The sequence below is a fragment of the Polypterus senegalus genome, chromosome 15 (genome assembly GCF_016835505.1).
Source record: "Polypterus senegalus isolate Bchr_013 chromosome 15, ASM1683550v1, whole genome shotgun sequence".
NCBI lineage: Eukaryota > Metazoa > Chordata > Cladistia > Polypteriformes > Polypteridae > Polypterus > Polypterus senegalus.
In genome coordinates, this window is record NC_053168.1 from 32,539,183 (window position 1) to 32,561,293 (window position 22,111).

At 35.5% G+C, this 22,111-nt stretch overlaps 1 protein-coding gene across 2 annotated transcripts in view; it reads right to left on the reverse strand.

Moving 5' to 3' along the window:
* mroh1 (maestro heat-like repeat family member 1) overlaps positions 1-22,111 on the reverse strand; it is a 126,117-nt gene that overhangs the window by 49,646 nt on the left and 54,360 nt on the right. For both annotated transcript variants that reach the window (XM_039737601.1, XM_039737600.1), the window contains exons 15-21: positions 20,833-20,977; positions 16,609-16,649; positions 15,571-15,712; positions 11,778-11,830; positions 6,090-6,197; positions 5,834-5,953; positions 5,202-5,324 (exon numbers count right to left, since the gene is read on the reverse strand). In XM_039737601.1, the coding sequence (XP_039593535.1) occupies positions 5,202-5,324; positions 5,834-5,953; positions 6,090-6,197; positions 11,778-11,830; positions 15,571-15,712; positions 16,609-16,649; positions 20,833-20,977 (732 nt within the window). The remainder of the gene's footprint in view (positions 1-5,201; positions 5,325-5,833; positions 5,954-6,089; positions 6,198-11,777; positions 11,831-15,570; positions 15,713-16,608; positions 16,650-20,832; positions 20,978-22,111) is intronic.

The following is a 22,111-nucleotide window of genomic DNA, read 5'->3' on the forward strand; positions in this document are numbered from 1 at the left end:
ATACTTACATTTCCAGAACCACTTTCTTTACCTACAGCAAAGACTTTTTCCAGGAAAAATATCATCATATGGGGGTTTGTTCATGGTGTTTGTATTTTTGTCATCAATTTTCTTTAACATGTTTGTAAATAGTTATTATAGTAATTAAGGGATATTTTTATATATTTGTTTTTGGGATGTGTTTAACCTATATGGGCATTTTCCAGGGGTGTTGTAAAAATTCAGGTGTCAGGGTGGAAATAGTGTAGGGCTTAGGTGTTGGCCTAATTCTATCCGTCCCTCATTCTTAAAAAAGTAGCAGCTTCTTTGCTATGTAAATCTGGTGGCCACCTCTGCACTTGCTAGAAGTCTACAGTAGTAGGGTGTTGTGCCATGTTAGCCTTTATGGATGCAATAAGAAGTAAAATGACAGCTTTCATTGGCTAACTGAACCGATTACAATATGCAAGCTTCCTCAAACAGATTGTAATCATTATACAGCAAAGGATGCCTACATTTTATTTGTACTACTATGAAATATGAAGCTTTCAAATTCTTTTTAAATGTGAAAGTTAATGCAGTGCAGATGAAAACTGCAAGACTTAAATCTATGCATAGAAAAAATAAATACTTTTAACAATTAATTTCAGAATTAGCAGTACGTAGTTGGATATCACTCAATTAAATCATGGGTACATACAAATAAAATGATACAGAACGAGTGAGCTGAGCTTTTAAAGCCCCAGAATTCACTCACTTTCAGGCTGCCATCTCAAGCTAACTACACTGTTAGTCTTGTGATGAAAAACAGATGAGCATTTTACTTTCCACAATAACACTTTCAAGACAAAATAATAAAAATAAACAATCCTGGTGGCAGAAAAAAATGTCTACCAGAGCAAAAAGAATGTGGAATAAGTTCACTTGTATCAGCACCAATATAGAAATGTGGATTCATATGTACTGTAGTATGCAGTACTCACTTTGTCTGTTATGCTGTATATAAATGAGCTAGCCTGACTTAAACATTAAATACATGCAAAAAATAACTGCACAGTATTGTGTTAATATTATGAACATCTGTCATGCTATGCAGGAAAAAACACTGAAACCAGCCTGGAGATTGTCTGCACACAGTCAAGTAAAGAACTAAAATCAGCAACAAATAATAAAATACAGTGGACTCAGTGAAAGTTGGAAGAAAGGCAGACAGATTTATACAGAAAATGACTGTATAAGGTTAAACAGAAAATTAGTTCTTTGTAAGCAATGGTTGCCTTTAATACCTCCTATTTGTCACAATTCACTATCTCTTATATATATTTCTCTTCTGGTTCGTCCTGCTTCCTCTTCAAAACCGGTCCCACCCACACGCAGCCGACACTGCATTTCTCGATTCCTATTCGTCCTCTTCCAAACTCTTCCCCACACTGCATGCGGCTCCTCTTCAAAACCGTTCCCGTCCACAAGCAGCTGACACGGCATTTCTTGATTCCTATTCGTCCTCTTCCAAACCCTTCCCCAAGCTGCCTGTGACCTCCCATACACCCGCACGCTGCTTTTCTCGATTCTTATTCCTCCTTCGGACTACCGCATTCCCCGCTCAACTCTCATGACCCCATTTGTGTCACGTCATCGCCCTATATCTAGCCTGACCGCGTGACCTTTCACTTTCGGCCACGTGTGCGCCTGGGAGCCTGCTACAGGAAGGTACTCTCTCGACCATTGGCATTGGTTTCGCTCCTTACTATTGGTTTCACTCCATTCTATTGTCGTTATACTGCGATGGTTATTTCCTAAACCTTTGTTATAAAAGGAACTACAGTATCTTCTCTGTCGACAGGTTTTTGTACAATGTCATCTCTATTCTGGGATCCGGCAACTGCCTGTTCCTATCAGTGGGTTATTTCTTGACACAAATGGTTGACGAAGGCAATGCACTCTAACTACGACATAAGGCAGTAAATTTTGTTGCATCACATTGGGACAGATTTGGAGATGTTCTTCCTGTTCTTTCCAACGCAAGTCAAGTTATCACAACAAGTCAGGAGTACTATGAATACATGGCAATATCTGGAGTTTATGAAGCACCAATGACACATTGTTATGCATTTCAAGCTGTTGACAGACTACCGCACCTTTCGATAATAAAACCATTCTTCTCGGTGGAGATGTCTGCCAAATACTGCCTGTTATCTTCCGTGGTTCTCGAGCCCTCACTGTTGCCTCTTGCATCAACAAACACAGGCTGTGGAACGAAATGAAGGTCCTAAAACTCAAAAAAAATATGAGAGCTCTCGAAAGTGAAACTCAATTTGTTCAATGGCTTCTTCAAGTTGGGGAAGGTATAACTGGAGACACGGAAGAAATACCTTTACCACAACAACAAGACCCAGTTGCTCAACTTTACGGTGATATTAATTTCTTGACTGTGACTCCCCAAGAACCTGCTGCAAGAGCAATACTGAGTGTCACAAACGACAATTCTCTACATATTAACAACAAAGTTCATGATCTTATACAGGGTGAAAAAGTGACCTTCAAGAGTGTAGATACAGTAGTCAGTGACGATCCTAATGATCAAATAACGTACCCACAGGAGTTATTACACACCCTCACACCAACTGGCATATCTTCCCATATCCTTCATCTGAAGGTGGGAGCTGTAGTTATGCTCCTCCAAAACATTATGCCATCAAAAGGTCTTTGCAACGGAACAAGACTCATCGTTACCTGAATACATACAAATATTATTGAGTGCAAACTGATCGCTATCCAAAATTCTGAAACAATCTTCATTCCCAGAAACTCTCTCATTCCTTCCGACACCAATCTCCCTTTTAAATTTAAACACATACAATTCCCACTCAGACTCGCCTTCTCCATGACTATCAACAAGTCCCAAGGACAAACGTTTGCAAAGATTTGCGTTAATCTACAACAACCAGTCTTCAGCCACAGTCAGTTGTACATAGCTTTTTCTAGGGTTAGATCTTTCGACTCATTATCTGTTGTCTCCACCAAAACACCCATACACAACTGCATCTTTCAAAAAGTATTTATTTCTGCTTGATTTCAGAATTCCTTTCTCACCGTTTTCCGTTCCTATTCTTACACCACTGTATGCTACGGCGGGCATCGGCTAGTTAACTTAATATTTTGAAAGTTGAACAGTCTGCATCTACAGAAAAGTTAAAGAAAAACAGAAATAAATAATTTGTGATTGAAGTAACCCACAATGCCTAGATATGCTGGGGTCAAGTCCAGGTGTCTAGTACTAGCATTTCATTAGATAGCCAAGATTCAGACAGCTCTCTGGCACTCTTGGTATTGGCCCTGAATTTTACTTTCACAGTGCATCTAAAACACTCGCAACACATATACTGGAACATTGCCATGTCATCAGAAGGAAAGACTCACGGTCTCTGATTAATACACATACTATATTAGTTCCACCAGACAGGATTTTACACTGTGAATGTAAAATTCAGGGCCAATACCAATCTTAGCTCTCTAACGAAAAGAGAAGACCAAGGTGTTAATCCTGGCTCTGATGTCATCCAGTTTAACAAGGTCCAGGTCAGATGGTGAGGGGACTAAGACAATCTGATGAAAAGTGGATTTCTAGAAAATGAAATCAACCAAACCTAGAAGTGATGGAATTCCACCGTAAACACAAGCCCAGAGAGAGGGGATATTTGAAACAAATGTGGAGACTATGGACTATTGGTGAGTAAAGAACCAACATCCACACTCTTTTTTTGCTGATTCTTGTTTAGCAATCTTAATTTTCCACACAGCTTCTTCTGGGGAGTTTTTCAAATAAAGGGGGCAGAGGAAAGGATGTGAATATCAGATAGGATTTAATAAGAAGAGAATAACAGGACAGTTAGAGAAAAAAATGAATGAGTCTTTTATATCTATTGTTAATTATATGAGTATAACTGTCAAGAAACTAATTTTCTTTTTGTCCCTGTTGTATCATTTCACTGAGGTTTACAATCAAATCACATTCAATGATATACAGGGTGCCCACAAAAACACTCCTTGATTTTAAATGGTTACAAAATGAAAACTTTTTGGAAAATGTTTATAAACAAGATGACAGCAAATACATTAACTCAAAATATTTCTTCTTTTCCCTGAAGATTCTTCTGTGCACTCCTTATACCGCTAGCGGACCGTGGAATTCAAGATGGTGGTCACCCGACAGCAACATAGCTGGTGTGTGTTGGAATTTCATACAACAAAAAGTGTTGTGACTGTGCAGCGTGCTTTCAGGCACAAACTTCATGTGAATCCGCCGACTAACAAGTCCATTTTGAAGTGGTATAACAATTTTGTTGAGGAAGGTTGCATCTGTGACCAGAGAAAGGGGGCATTCAGACCGACCACAAGTCTCACTTGAAGTTGTTAATCGTGTCAGAGAAACCTTTTTGCAGAGCCCGAAAAAGTCAACGTGTCTAGCTAGCTGAGAGTTACAAGTCCCAAAAAGCACGGTTAACAAGATCTTACACAATAGCTTGCACTTTCACCCTTATAAGGTGCAACTGGTACAGAAGTTACAACCTTCAGACAACGCAATGTGACATCAATTCTGCACGATCACCAGGCATTAATTGAAAATGATGAAAATCACATTTTTGATAGCAGGTTATCACATCAATGTTTGTCGAGTAACAGGTGGGGCACACATCGAATGTATGTAATCAACAGATACCATATAAACTTTATGAGTTGATGAAACTGTAGCCTCAAAGGTGAATATTCCAATAAATTTTAATTTTGTAACCATTTAAAATCAAGGAATGTTTTTGTGGGCACCCTGTATAATAGAAAACCTGACATTTCTTCATTATTTTAGATAAGAAAGAAAGAAGTTTTGAGGTGCAGTAGTTATGCTCACTAATCATGTCATTGCAGAGTGGTGACATGTTTCATGTCAATTTGCACATGCAAGTAAGGATTTCACTCAGTACATATGAAAATAATGACCCTATTGATATTTGCAAATCAAGAAGTGCATATTTTAATTACAGCAATGCATTCAAGTGGCTGAAAGGAAAACACTAATGTTAAGGTAAATAATTATAAGGAACATATCTAAAAAATCAAGATATTCATAGACCAAGATATATTGGTTCCATAAGATCAATTTCTAATACTTCAATGAAATTCCAGCAAGAAAAACCTCCAAGAAATCTGTATGCAATAAAAAATACCTTAAGAAGACCAAAGATGCCTGATGCTTTTTTAAATGCTTCAGACTTTCCAAAATCTTCAAGTTTTCCTAATGTGTCATCAAGGTGCTTAGAGGCACACAATCCAATACCCGCTGCAATTCCCTGCAAAAGAATAACTTCTGAATGTCAAAACTACAAATTTCTAAATTAAAAAAATCAGTAAAACAAGAATAGGTTCACTTGCCCTGATAATCAGTAATCTGTGAAGTTAAAATAGCAATTCCTTACCTTTTTCACCAACAGATAAAATAACCATCTTCTCCATCAATCACATTCTCCTATAGACAAGTTAGTCTCATTTCTTGCAGCTCATTCCCCCATTTGGTTAAAAACACATATTGAACATAGTACATTCATACTGTAAGAATTGCACAGTAAAACACTGCCATTTGTAATTACATTCAAATCAAACACTCAGGAAGGTCAACTATAACAGAAAAAATACTAGGGAAACTCTTTTTAGTGTTAATAGCAAATCTACCTCAGATGCATTTGAGTTCATCAGCATTTTTGTAAAGTAAAAAAAAATTAATATTTATGTTTTGTTTTTAAACTGGTTGAACATAAAAAAGTACTAGTAATGTTTCTTTTAAATGCATGTGGAATAGTACCTCTCTCTCAAGGGAGTCATTATGGCGTGCAGTCAAAAGCATTTCCTGTAGCTGTTTCCTTACAACATCTTTATTGTAACACTGACGAAGAGTCACTCCAATACACTTGTAGAAAAAGTTCTATAAAGAAATGTTGCACATTAAAATGTGCAACTGTTAGACAAATAACAACTACAGAGTAGTTTAACAGGCCAAAATAGTTTGGCAATAAACACAGACAGTAAGTAAAATATGAATGCAATGTCTCTAAAGATACCTTTTCATCTAAGAAGTTATTATAGCTTGTAAGATATCCAACCATTTCAATTGCCAGCGTACTAGTCCATTTGTCATCTGAAATTGTCACAAGGGTCTTGGACAAGAACTGCAATTTAAGAAAATAAAAAAAATAAAAAAAGTCACAAATAAAAAATGAGCAAAACAATGTCGTAGTAGTGGTAGTAATAGAGGTAGTACTGTCACGTTTACATTTAGTAAGTAAACTTCAAATTGTTCTCATCTGCTAGTATAGTAAGAATAGGCAACTCTTTTCATTGCTACATTTTCATGGGTTAGACACAGAACAATTAAAAAATAAGCCAGGTGCGTGAATCTGCCAGGAAGCTCCTGGTAATATGCACTGCCTACTTAAGCTCAAGATGAACACACAATGTGGAACCACTATGTAGGCTCAGCACCCAAAAGACAGATAGTGATATAAGGACGTGATACTTGTTGAGTAAAAAGTATGTCTGTGATAAGTCTAGAAGGCCTACACATATGAGATGGAAAATGGCTCGTGGGATATAGCATGTAATCTCATTTGAGAAAAGAAGAAGAATGGTTGAAAAATAGCAGGTAGCTAGAGGTAGGGTTTAGATTCAGGAACAACATTGGCTCTTGAAGCAAACCTCTTAATCTAAAAGGTGTATCTCCTACTCTGAAGTTTCAGTACGGCAGAAATTTTAGGAGACGATAAAGTAGTCAAAAGTTCAAAACAGTACTGTAAAGTTGGGAATTTGCCTTCCTAAAGAAGGCATTCACCTCCATGTGACCTCATGATGCAGAGAAGTTATGTTTCTTTTGCACACATGCACCAAAGAGCTAGTCAACCTTTAAAAACCATAACACTTATTGACTAGGCCTACTGAACAACTTGAATACTCACATTGGTAAATTATAGAGACACCAAGAGTGATCTAACTGGGAGGAATGTCCTTTTTGATCTGATTCTAACTGGTGACTCAATGAATGATTATGGACTTCTATGAGAGTAGGGCAGGTCAGAAGCATGGAGTCTAAAAGGACTCTGATCAGAGTTACAGTAGTGGATTGCAGAGGTGGGTAGTAACGAGTTACATTTACTCTGTTGCATTTACTTGAGTAACTTTTTAAAAAAATTGTACTTCTAAGAGTAGTTTTACTGCACCATACTTTTTACTTTTACTTGAGTACATTTGTGAAGAAGAAGAAACGCTACTCTTACTCCGCTACATTTAGCAAAACTCGACTTATTACTTTTTTCCATTTATACATTAAACTATATTTTTGCAAGAGAGAAGTTGCCAGTGGATCTACTGCATGACTGTTTCACCAATCAGACACAGCCATGTAGTCACAGGACCACACACAAACTTCCTGTGTCTTGCAACCTGTGAGAGACTTGTTAGTCATGCGGGGCTCCTGTTCACTGCTAAACGGTCACAGCTTCACTGCAAGAACCAGATCGTCGTTCCCAAGCCTGCCTTTCATGTCTTTTAAAGTCATGTCTTTTCTCATTATCTTTGATTCCCCCTTCTTTTTTGTGCTGACCCGTAGAGTGACATGGCTTCATGGGTTTGAAACTGGCCTTTTTTTTTTTTTTTTTGAAGCCATGGACCCGCTACACCACAAAGTGAATAAGCAGTATTATACTGTCAGTGTACAGGATATCCCGTCACTGTAAGTAGTTTGCACTGTTCAAACATACATGTTACCTACTGTAGGTATCAGCTTCAAAAACGTTGTTGTGAAAAACTGAGATTTGGAACTTTGTGTTATTTGTGCATCTTTATTTTGTAAAGGTGTGATTTATTTTTACTCATTTTTTTATTTTATTATTTGGAAATAGCAGAATTTGCACATTATTTTATATTTTTGTCTGTCTTATTAAAACATTTCTAAAAAATAAATAAGTAGTCTTTTCACCAAGCACTTTTTTACTCTTACTTGAGTAAGTTTTTGGTGGACTACTTTTTACTTCTACTTGAGTAATATTATTTTGAAGTAACGCTACTCTTACTTGAGTACAATTTTTGGCTACTCTACCCACTTCTGATGGATTGGTAATACAGAGATGTGACCAAAAGGTGGCTGACACCTGTACTGGCAGCACCCCAAGGAACTGTTGGTTGGTACCTGTAGTGAGGAAAGATGTCAAGTAACATAAAGAGGCCTTCTGTGCAATGTAAGTAACAGGGTTTCTACATCTGACTGAGAGATAAATAGAACAAGAAAATGGCAGCAGCAGTAGTGACCAATATACAGTCCCCATGTATTGAATGAAGTTTGTTAAGGCCATGAAAGCACACTTTTCAAACAGCCCCACAGAGGTTCTAAGAAACTATTTGATGAACAATGTAAAGATAGCTGGCTAGTTGGGGCTAAAACGTTTACTTCATTATGGTTATTATCAAAAAGTGTAAAGAACGTACTGTATAAACTCATTGGATGTAGTCTTTGATAAAGCACAGGGATCACTATTGATGTTTGTGGCTGAAATCACCATGGGTAATTTTAAATGTCCATAGTTGTAGGGACTGATTATAATAGACAGCTCTTAGTTAAAATGCTTATTTTATATTAACATGGAAGGTAAAGACAGTGCCTCCAGAAAGGCAGCTACAGTATAAAGAAAGAGGGCAGCAGGGTTTGGTCTTGTTCCCAAGGAATTGCACTCTCTCTCATCCATATGAAAAGCTTTACTACACTACTGAAATGTTGAGGCGCAAAATGATTTATTGTAAACAAAATTAACTTAACAGAGGATGGAAGCAGATCTGACTTAACATACAAAACTTTTAGTAAGGAAGATGTTTATACAGATAGCATTAAATGACCCTGAAATTGAAAATGGTTGACCATAAAGCTTGTTTAATTACAGTTCATCATTTATCTAATGATTTAATACTACAATGAGTGAATAAATGATTAGCTTTTATCTTCCAACATTATATGGCAATTGTAGAGCTGCTAGCTATTTTTACACAGGATAGAAAAACACAAATGCCTACAAGTAGCACACTTAACAAGAAATTACTTCTTCATTAAAACAACATGGATTCTAGTGGTATGCTTTCCCAAAGCAAATATTAGCACATTGAATTAGCACATTGAAAGGTATGTACTACATATGAAACCTTTTATATAGAAGCTTTACAACCAAGTCATGTACTATGAAGGGAGACTGTATTATTACTTAATAAACCTAGTATGATTTTACAGAATATAAAGAATTTTATAAAGTCACTAAAATAGTTTTCAGAGGCCAAGTAATGGAAAGATCATTATTCTAGTAAAAGCGCCTAAAGTGAAAAGAAAAAAAAGAAAGACAAGTCACAGTTTCATTAAACATTCTAACTTAAAGCAATACTGTAATAAGAAAAATACATTAGAAGCGAGAGATTAAAAACTACAATTATAAAACCTTTTCTTTTAAAAAATGTTACTTGTCATCTTTAATTTTAGATTTGTAATTTGGATTTTATTTAAGAATAGATTTAACCCTAATAATCATAAAAGATCTCTATGAACAAGTTGATATGTTAAAAAGTCATTCAAATATTAATTCTTCTTAAAATGAAAAAGAATCAACTAATGAACTGAGTCATTCTGAGCAGCACAACTAATGGAAAAGGCTATCAATTCCCTCTCTCCCATAAGACATTCGGAATATCGACTCTCTTCCTACCTTTAAATCTCATCTTAAAACACATCTTTTTAAGCTGGCTTATTCTGTCTGATAATTTTAGCTGATACATTTAAATTTAATTTTATTATTGTATTTATTCTGGTTTTATTGTACTGTAATATTTTATTAATTTTATGTTGTGACTGTTGTTATTAATGTGCTCTGTAAGGAGTCCTTGCGTGCCTTGAAAGGCGCCTATAAATAAACTAAACTATTATTATTTCACTATTAGGCTGACTAATAACTCTACCATATGACTGGTTATTACTAATATATCTGCTGCCTGCTTATGATGATGAACATGGCAGTGTCATGTATAAATTTAAGGCGAGACAATAACCTGTAAATTATTTAGGACAACATGTTCAAAATTGGGTTTTCATCTTAACACTGTGAAGAAAATCACTAAAATGTGATCTCTTGGGTAATATGATTTAGCGGCCAAGGCATTGGACTTTGAATAAAAAACACACTGGTTCAATAATCACTGTGTACTTCTCGGCAAATCATTGGTCTATCCTCCAAATGAAGAAAATACATATGGGGAACAAGGCCTGTGAGTTCAAATAGCTTATGAAATAAGCACAGGTGTGAAGGCAGCCATATAGAGTAAATGTACATACAACAGAAACAGCTATTAAGTATCATTTCTCCTGGAAGTCTCCTAAATGAAAAACTGAAACTGCCCTGCACTCTGCAGGTAGATACTTTTCATCACCAAAATCAGCTTCATCCTCAGAGCTGCTTAAAGAGGAATGATACCGAGAACTAAAGCTGGCCAATTTATTGAATATTCAGTTTGATATTTAAGAAGAATCTTTATGTTCACTACTTCGATTTTTGACTTCTTCTGACAGTTAAATAAAATCTGCAAACTCTCCACTGCTCTTTATAAGCGTGACAACATAGACTCTGCCCATGTTGCTTAAAGTTGGTGATGAATGAAAGAAAAAAAAATGACAGAGGCTCAGAAGAGAAGGATTTACAACAAGCAGCGCTAGTGTTAGCTCTGCTGTTTTGAAGTGGCTGGTTTTACATGGGATAGCAGTGCATCTAAAAGATAAAGCATGTTACTGCACATGAAGAGGCCAACCAGCATTGTGCAGCACCTGTAATTAACAGTATACTCACATGTGCTACAAAATGGGTCCCTCATAAGCTTCATTCCATAAAATGTTCATTATCCATTGCATAATGTCTTCACTTAGTGTTAAAGCACTACTAACAAAAATAAAAACGGTAGCCTTCCTAGTTGTTCTTTATGTGAATTATGCAGTGTCCGAATATCACTTATTGGTTAAACAACATTACTGGTTGTTCAATAGTCAAGGCAAACAAACTAAAGAACTGAAATGAAAATGAGTCAAATAGATAAAAGTTATTCACAACCCATGCCACTATCTCCAAAACATATCAAAACTGCAAAAGTGTTTATGTTTTAGCTTGAAAATGACCTGAGCCATATACATATACTAGACTGGCTAAAGAACAAAAGGTACCTGTACTTGTGTGGTCTTCTTTGTGAGTTTGCTAATGTTCAATTAACTAATTTATGACATGACTTGAGGATTGCTGTTTACCAAAAAACATGCTGTATCAAAAAAGATGGTAGAAAGCAGCACATTTTCAAATGAAGGATTGTTGAAAACTGCCATATATATATAGTAGATGTAGTAAGCTGGTAACAGCATATTTAACAGATTCTTAGCTGTAACTGCACCCATAATATTATTTCTTCTGGAAAATTTAAAATCTATTTTCACTAAAACAATTCTAAGATTGTTTTAATAATGTATTCACCAAGAAGATGCACAGATAAAGTAAACAGATCTCACTCAAAAAAATGGCTTTAACCAAAATACTTTGGTATGAAGAGCAAAGTTATATATTACATTACTCTCCTTATTTTGAAAATACTAAATTACTAAAATCAAAATATGTAATCGTAGAATATAAACTGTGCTAGATTATAATAGTCACAAACATCAATGGTATTTATCACTTTACTTAATTTACCTCAAGCAGACTATCTTCCCATTTTTTAGCATCTATAGTTTCTTCAGTTGTTTCTGAAAAAAATAAAGTTGCAAGAAGTTGTCCTTAAATTGAATGTTCTAACATGACAAAAAGAAAAAGAAAAAAAGGCCTAATTCAGCAGGAGTAATGCAAGCAAGACAAGAGTTATCCCTGGGCAGGAAGTCAGTACTGTATATGCAAATACATATTGTACATACACCAGGGCATTTTATCAAATACACAAATGTTTGCTCTTTGGGAAGTGGTGAAAATGGATATACATTGGTAAGACTCTGCATATTACAATGGTAAAATACAAAGTGCTGCACAGTACTATTGCCTCCATTTCTTCAATGCTAAACTTCATCAGTAACTTGCCCTATAATGCATAAATATACAAATTCAAACATATTAATCAACATTACACTAATTAGTTTAAGTATGATAATTGTGTAATCCATGTTCAAAATCCTCTTCATCACCATTTTCTTTACATTTTAGTGGTCACCAATACACTAAGCCAAGTTGACCATGCCTCTCTCTTACTATAAACTTTCTTCACTTTTTCTGGGGAAGTACCAGATGGTCCCAGAACAACCAAGAGTCTTAATACAGTGTTTTGCAAAAGTACTCAATTCCCTTGAAAGTCATAATTTTATGCATGACAAAAGATTTGTATACATACGTATCCACTCAGTATTTTTAATTTAGACACTTCTGCTGTAACAATACATTTCCAAAGAAAAAATAAACCATTTTCTGTATTCAAACCTTACACATTAATACTTTGTTGAGAACCCTTTTGCTGCAATAACAGCCTTAATTCTTTTTGGGTAAGTATGAACCAGTTTTACACATTGTTCAGGAGTGAATCTTCCCATTGCTATTTGCAGCATTTCTAGAGATCCTCTAGGTGGGCGGGATGGTACCTACCATTAATTCACAACACAGATGGCAAATGGTTTATTGAGTTGCAATTTATCTGACTCTCACCTTCACCTTGTGGTTGGTTAGCCCACATGGTGGCTATATGCAACTTTTTTAGACTAGGTCCAACTTTGATATACAGTATGTTGCCACCTACCTTGGGTCTAGATAGCAAACACCATCACTCCTCATTATGGCTTCAAGAGTGACCATGGCTCTCTTAGATTTAATTAGAACATTTATGATGGCAAAATTATGGTTTGCTGTTTATTTGGTACCTCCCCTTAGACCAGGGGTCCTCAATCACGGTCCTGGAGAGCCACAGTGGCTGCAGGTTTTTGCTCCAACCCAGTTGCTTAATAAAAAGCACTTATTGCTAAAGTAACACTTCTGCTTCACTTTAGTGATTTTGTGCCCTTATTTCTTAATTTTGTCTTAAACAGCTATTTTAATTGCTCCTTATTATCAATAACATGCAAATGACAAGAGAGAGCAGCATTTCTCCATTTAGCTTATTTACATTTACACCTGTGTGTATTTATCTGCACTATTGGGTTTAATTAAATACTTGGAAGAAAAATGAAGAGACTGGGATTGAGGACCCCTGCCTTAGACCAATCTGCCATAGGTAACCCTAACTGGAGCACATATTGCACCTACAGAAAACACTGCTCTAAGGATCATTAAGAGGCACAAGCACACCATCTATGCCAAGGTCACAATTCTAGGAGAGGCATAAAAAATCTTTCAAATAAAGCAAACATGTAATGCCTCAGGAGATCAAGCGACTTATGACAAGGAAAAAAATAATTGGTGAATTTACAATTACAAATATGTAAAATCCCAAGTTACTCTGTGAGGAAACCACATGATAAGTTAAATAGCAATGATTCTGTTATGCCATTGCTAATGTGATTAAATGTGTAGCATGTGACAGAATCCTGTTTCCAAATAAAAAAAATCCATACACACTCACAGTTCTTTTCTGAGAAAACTTGGGAAGTAAAAATACAGAAATGGAGGTGGCTACAAAATACCATATTGACCCCCTAAAACTGAAACAAAAATCATACCATACTTCAAAATACTGTATAATTGCTTAAGGTAATAGTAAGAGACGGTTCCTTAACTGATGGAACAGACCTGCTAACAGAAATGGAAAGGCCCAGTAACAGGAGAAGGAATATTATTTGCAGGAGGAGGAGGTGGAGGTCAGGAGCACACACTGATACAGCGCATTACCGCACCTACCACATGACAAATCAACTCAGGATCCCAGATTAGGGCCCAAGTGCAGCCATGCAACGGGTGACACCTCAGCATCACACCAATTCAGATGAAGTGGAACAGTGTGAGGTTTTTTTCTGGTGGCTGGATTGCCAACTCTGCCACCAACCCCCAGGTTTTTCCCTGCAGGTTGGAGGCCCTACTTGCAGGGCTGCATGCAGGTTAACATCATACCCAGGACGGAGCAATTGCAGGTTAACAGCCTTGCGCAAGAGCCCAACAGATTGTAGTCACTTTTGGCATTTTACAGGATTCCAACCGGCAACCTTCTGATTGCCAGCACAGATCCCTAGCCTCCGAGCCAAAACTCTGCCCTATTATTTGCAGGGAAAGAAACAAATAAAAAATGATTTTCTAAAAGTTGACTGTAGGTGTGGCATGATTACCAGTAGAAGCAGGACTCCTTCTTCCCTTAATTTTTTGGGGAAGATACATGGTTTTATAGTGGTTGATGTTTCATATGAACTTAATTATATCAACAAGGGCTAAGGTAAGTAGTCTAAAATATGAAAATAAGCATCGAAAAACATAAACAGAAATCCATAAAAAAACATACAAAGACAGAGAAAATTCCAATGACTTGAGAAACACACACACACACACAGACAGACAGACAGATAAAAACTTACTGAGTCAATATTTAGACTCTTTTAAATAAATACTACTTTCCATCAAGTGACATCCTCATAATTATTGCTGCCAGGTACCTCCAATTAAAAGCTACAGCAAACTAATAGCAGCTCGAAGTGCACAGAAGAAAGCAGACACCACAAGAGATAGGTATGCTTAATAACAAAGAAATAGTTGTGATTAATCCTTTCAATGTATTACAATTAGTCTGAGGTTTGAGGTGGAATGAATATGTTAAAAACAGGAAGAAGTGTTAGATAAAGGGATTGTTACATGAGAAAAGGGTAATTATCTTACCAGCTATACAAATTTGAAAGCCCAGCATAAACAAACAAAATCAGATTATATTCATAATAAATGCATATAAAACAGCTAGGACAGATCATCTGCATCTGCCCTGTTTGAATGAAGACACAGAAATCAATCCCAAATCAAACCCCAATATAGTGGGCTATGGGGCCTTGTCTTTTAATAAAATAGCTATAATCACTACTGCAGACTGTAGCTATTCTGGCAGGAAACATGGGCTCTGTATTTTGCAGTGTAACTACAGTATAAAACCGTATTATTTGCTAAAGTGTGTCCCTTTGGCCACAGCATTAACCAGAAAAAATTTCTAGTCTTTATAAAATTCAACTCACAAAAGACAACATATTTCCTCCAGGAGTCAACAGACCATTATGTTGCATCTTTATGCACATACTGTACCTACAGAATGAATCCATTAGGCAGCATATTATTAATAGTTCTTTATGTCATTTGGGGCCTCAGGCACTAGAGCTCATGTTGTGAGGATTGGTCACATGATTTTGTGTGTGTGCGTACATGTGCATGTGTGTACATACGGTATATAAAATATACATACATATGAAAGAATCCACTTGACAGAAACAGCCACAAGATTTTATATGCATATATTGATAATAAAATAAAAACAAATTGTCCTTACCTTCGAGGTACTTAACCAAATCTGGAATCTCTGTCTCCCAGCTTTTATCTGCTTCTGGATGTATATTGGGTGCCATTACATTGAGGAGGTTGAGGGATGGGATTCCACGGCCTCTCCCTCGAAATGGAAATGATGCATTCACCTTTAAAGTAGAATATTATTTTTTTCTTATACAAAGAGTTTACTTATATTAGTTTTTCACTAGACTGTAGAATTCTATATCATCAGTAAAAAGATTGATTTTCAGCTAAGACTACCATAAATTACAGAATAATAATACAGAATTAATCTATTATGAAATTATAAGTACAATTCATTAAGGTTTCAATTTGAAAAAGTTGTTACACTCACTAATAATGGTGCCAGAGAGTGATGACATGCTGTATGTTCATTACCAAATGCAATTAGGCATTTCACTAAACTCTGAACACATGACAATAATTACCCTATAAACTTACAGTACATATACTGTATAGACATATTAATATATACTTAGTAAGGATTCTCCATCAGGAAACAAAAATGTGTAGAAAATACTTTAAAATTGAATCCTCCCCAACAATCTACATAAAAAAATCTTGTATAAGTACAATTACTTTATTTCAACTTGAAATTAAAGACTGTCCTAAAATTATTTCAACATAAAAATATAAATGCTTTGTCATACTAAGAATGTCTTAAAATGATGCAACAATGAGATTAAGTGACTTACTTAAAATAAGACAGCAGTAAGGACATATCTTGCAGCCTTGCTTAGTGAATATGCTTTTCTGCCAATTACTACGTATCACAAAATGATCAGAAGATAAACTAAACAGGGATGGTAATCCAAAAAAGCTCACTCATTATAATTTCCATTCCATCATTTGCTATTTGAGATTGTATAACTTATATCTTGTCATTGGAAAAACACTTTTTGAACTTATACATTTCATAGCTCAAATATTAAAGGGTTTATATGGCACTGCAAAAAATATTGAATACTGCATATTTGATTAAAAATATTTTCATGTAAAAAATGAATACTGAAAATCTTACCAGAAGCCTTGTCAGAAGCACATATGGTGATGGAAGATTAACTGAAAAATAAATACAAATATAAAGCAATAGCCAATAAAGAAAATCTCATGCAACAAAAATCACAAATAATCAGTAAAAAAACAGTTCATGTATTTGAGGCAAAGAATTACAGCAGATTTAAACATAAAAAATCCACATGCATCCAAATCCTAACTTCCTGATTGATGTGCAATAATGTAAACGCATGTAGGAACATCCTATTTTAATTATATGGTTGGTTGGTAGCTACTAAAAGAGTTGAGTTACATTTAAAAAAATCAGGATATGAAGAAAATAAAGCTAAAACAGCTACAACAAGACAACAAACAAGACAACACTGTTAACAATAAAATATTTCCGTCAAAAAAGACTAAAAGTAGTAAAATTATATTTTTTAATTACATGGGCTGATTGAAAAGTAATATGACTGCGCTGGTTTCTCTTTCATGAAGATAAACACGGAAATGCTGTGCCAGTGTTTGTGAACAGCAAACAGCATATTGACATGTGTGAACCTGCAGTTGGACCACTGTATTCTTCAGTGTTCTGTCACAATGAGTAGAAGCACCTCAAAAGTGTCATCATGGCAGATGAAGAGGAGTGAGAGGCTGTGAGAGAACAACGGAGATGTGTAATCGAATTTTGCATTAAGTCTGGGAAGAGCAGTAATGAAACAATTGAAGAAAAAACCTGAAAAACAACTACATGGAAAGAAGTTCTCCTCAGATGATAAAGTAAAAAAAAATTGAGTGGCCACATCATGATGTTGCAAAACAGCCTGTTTCTTGTCTTTAAATCTTTTTGAAGCATTGTAAAAAATTCATGCATTGTGAAGGACGCTACTTTGAAACATAAATATGTTCTGAGACTGTAGCGTCATCCGATTCTGTATAAAAAAATCAGTCTCATTATTTTTCAAGTAGCCCTCGTAAGAATGGAGTTACGTATTAACGTAACTTATTGTCTGTCAGCAGTCCAACTTGAAACAGGACCAGATAGGACTTTGGCTGTTTTAAGACCTCACTGTTACAATGAATTTAGCATCTTTACATATATTTTTTTTTAAAATCAGTCTTTAATTTATTCATAGACATGAATATAGCTGCTAAGGTATATTTGGCATAAAGCGATTTAATAAGGTTTGAAAAGTATAAATGATACCAACCGAAGTCATAGCAGACAGGCAACTCATATCTCTTGAAGAGAAATGTGAGGTAAACCAGAAATCTCTATATTTTGCAGCTGCAGAGCATTAAATTGTTGTAAGCAAAAACTTTTCATTAACAGTTGATTTTTCCCTGTCGACCTTGGTATAACTTTGTGCTTTGTTCTGAAGTGGCAATAGCTACACAATGAGCATTTTTTTTAAAATTCCCATTGCTTGTTATTGCCATCATCATATTTAAACATGCATTATTTATAAAAATAGTGACAAGCAAGCCTGACAATAAGCACATAAATCCATCAGTTAATTTTAAATTTATAATGTTCATTGACAATTCTTCACTTTTTAAAAAGCATCCTACTAGATATCTTAAGTCGGGTAAAACATCAGCATGTGCCTCACACAAATGAGTTCTTTCTTAAAAGTTTTTCTGCTAAAAAAAAAATATTCTTTGTTTAAGACACTGGAGGGAAAAACAAAGAATTGGGAAAAAATGTTTACTCCGAAGAACATTTCATAGGCGGCATTTAGTATACTCGCATATGCCTCTTTCAGGATGTTCCTTTCCAACAGGACAAAAGCACCTGGATGGTCGCCAGCCTTTCATCCAAGAATGTGAAAACAGCCCAGAACCATTTTTGTTAAGGCATGCATACCTTTTTAACATTAAAATCTAATTTTGTTAAGCTGCACAGTGTGTGCATTTGGCAATCTGAACTGCCATAAAAATTGTGTTTCTTATCAAAATCCTGAACTTCCGTGCAGCAGCTTCCCTATGGGCGGACAGCTGCATGTTGCTTTGATGCAAACTCTCTTTCAGTTTAGATCAACTACATTCAAAGCACTAGATTAAAAATTTTCATCTTACTGAGTCAGCCTGATCATTTATAGAATGAATTTTATTTACAACACAATGACTGGAAGCTGATCTACAGTATGTTTACATAGGAAATAAGTGCTGCACAGTTTGGACAAATGCTACTAGTAGTTTTCTTTTGGATCCACAAAGCGACAGTTAAAGTTTAACAAGTTGATGACCCTGGAATAAATATTTTGTCAAAGGGCAAAAAATGCAACTCTGCCCAAAATAAAGCAAGTACAATCAACAGACTAGTCCATCATATTTAGCTAGATTTTATTTCAGTGCAATCACGAGTCACAATGGTGACAAATGCATTAGCAGAAAATGTATCTGATGTGTCTGAAAAAATATCATGGCCCTAACATTCATCCCGATGCTAGTCACTAGAATGAATTTCTCAAGATAACCAGCTTCACAACACTAAAGGAACTTCCGTTGAACATCTAAGTTAGTGTAAGTGGGATACTTGAGAAACTGTTGTCTTGTCCCAAGCTATGCTTCCAGAGGGTGTCCTCTTCGTCAGGTGTCCATGAATTAAGATAATGCTGTTCTGGAATACCATCTTTTTTTGCCAACCATTTTCTCAGATTGTTGGGTGAAATACTCTCACACAGAGAAGAATCTTGCCCGATATTTGAACAAACTGTGTTTCTCTGAAAGTGATGCAGCTCCCACTGATGATTAGCTTACTCAAAAACATTACACAGAGTTGTAGCTTGGCACTGCACAAGGTTGAAGAGGGCAGGGACAACTAGTCGATTAAGAAAATACAATCAGATTAAAAACATTGAATAATTGTAGCACCCTAAAATTACTATGATTATTTTAAAATATTATGGCAAACAGCAGTTTTAAAAGTTTCTCAAGTTACTGAATTATGGTATGTACAGTAGTTAACTTTTTCATATATTTTTCAGTTATTTTGTTAAAAAATTATCTATTACACACTTAATCCAATTGTCTTTGGGGCTGAAAGCTACCTTAGCTGTGTCACGCAGATATCACAGGGTACAACCCCTCACAACCAAATTTAGGGCTGTCAATTAATTTAACATGCTTATATTAGAATATGGACAGAAAATCATAGTATCCAGAAAAAAAAATCAGAGATACAAGGAAAAAGCATAAACTCTGCAAAGATGGTGACAAATCAGGATTCAGAAATTATTTATCTACTAGGCTCACCCGCCTTTTAAGGCGACCGACTTTTAAGTTGACAACTTCTTAAGGCAATTCAATATGTAGATCAATTTGATATTTTATACAAACTCATTAATTTGGTTATATTGCATTTGAGCGGTATTACTTTAATACTCGTAGTTTCTGTTATTTTTGTGATGAAATTTAAACTTTTTTTCTATATTGAAGTCGCCTTTTTGAACCCCCCTGATATTTACTACACAGTGAGGCATTTGTACTCCATCAACATTAATTATTTCCAGAGACATAATTTTGTTTATTTTTCCAGTGCATCGTGCACAAAAGCAAGGGAACGATGGGAGCACCAGAACTCTGCTCACATCATGTCGCCTCGCACCGCAAGCTGCAAGTAGTAAGTCTGTGATAAGCAGAATACCGCTACGCTTTCCACTCACGGGACGGAAGGACAATCCCGACCGCTTTTATATAGTAAGAAAGAAGAAGATATCGCACAGTCTGGAGTAGAAAATCATCTTTTACCTGGAAAAATGAAACTACAAATCCCATCGTGCATTGCAAAATGGACGGGCGTGTGTGAAACTCCGCGCCTGCGTAGCACTCACGGGACGGAAGGACAATCCCGACCGCTTTTATATAGAAGGATTGTTTATCATTTTAATTCACACTTTTCTCATTTAAGCAGTTAGTAAATATATGATTGTTAGTAATGATGTGATATGTAAAACCACTAAATTGAAATAGGTTATATTTATTTTTATACTTTTACAAGACTGAATACTAAATACTTTATGAAAGACACTAAATAAAAATTGATTAATCTAATAAAAGCAGTGAAGTAAGCAAGTAAAAACTGCTTAATACTAAGTAAAAGGATAAGTGGTAAGTACAGTTAGATTCCAAAAGAAAAGCCAAATACTGCCATTGTTCAGTATGGCACAATAAAATACATACTAATCACTTATTTACATTATAGATAAGACTAGCAAGCCATTAAACTTGTATTATTAAAACACACCTTGTTCGTTGAAATTGATGATGAAATTTTCGTCTTTGGCTAACTTCTTTTTATTTCCCAGCAAAATCAAGCTCTTGCAGAGAGGCGTCATTGCATTGGTGTACTGCAATGGTGTCAGAAAACTCAGCAGATATGGCCACAGAACCTACATCATTAATACATTCAACAGGTATTGACATCTTAATGTGGAATTATAAGCTCTTCCCTATATAATGCATTAAACACAGTAGCAGATTATATACTAAATCTAAACACTGATAATTTCAATAATAGACACATGATCAAATGGTACATTTAAATTAAACATTTTCTTATTACTTCAAGAAAAAATTGTTATTTCTTTAAGAAAAAAAATACATGAGATAAGTATGCTCTACATACACAATTTAGAAACCAGGAAAAGGTTGAACAGATCCTTGAATGGCTAAAAATTAGTTACACTTTGTAAATATGGCTTCTTAGAACACATCCTTGACCTTTTCCTCATGCCAGTTATTAAAAGATCATAGTTGGGCCTATCATATGTATATATACCTACATATATATATATATATATATATATATATATATATATATATATATATATATATATATATATATATATATATAAATATATAAATAAATAAATAAATAAATAAATATACACACTCACCTAAAATATTATTAGGAACACCATACTAATACGCCATAATTCTACGTGGCATTGATTCAACAAGGTGCTGAAAGCATTCTTTAGAAATGTTGGCCCATATTGATAGGATAGCATCTTGCAGTTGATGGAGATTTGTGGGATGCACATCCAGGGCACGAAGCTCCCATTCCACCACATCCCAAACATGCTCTATTGGGTTGAGATCTGGTGACTGTGGGGGCCATTTTAGTACAGTGAACTCATTGTCATGTTCAAGAAACCAATTTGAAATGATTCGAGCTTTGTGACATGGTGCATTATCCTGCTGGAAGTAGCCATCAGAGGATGGGTACATGGTGGTCATGAAGGGATGGACATGGTCAGAAACAATGCTCAGGTAGCCCGTGGCATTTAACGATGCCCATTTGGCACTAAGGGGCCTAAAGTGTGCCAAGAAAACATCCCCACACCATTACACCACCACCACCAGCCTGCACAGTGGTAACAAGGCATGATGGATCCATGTTCTCATTCTGTTTACGCCAAATTCTGACTCTACCATTTGAATGTCTCAACAGAAATCGAGACTCATCAAACCAGGCAACATTTTTCCAGTCTTCAACTGTCCAATTTTGGTGAGCTCGTGCA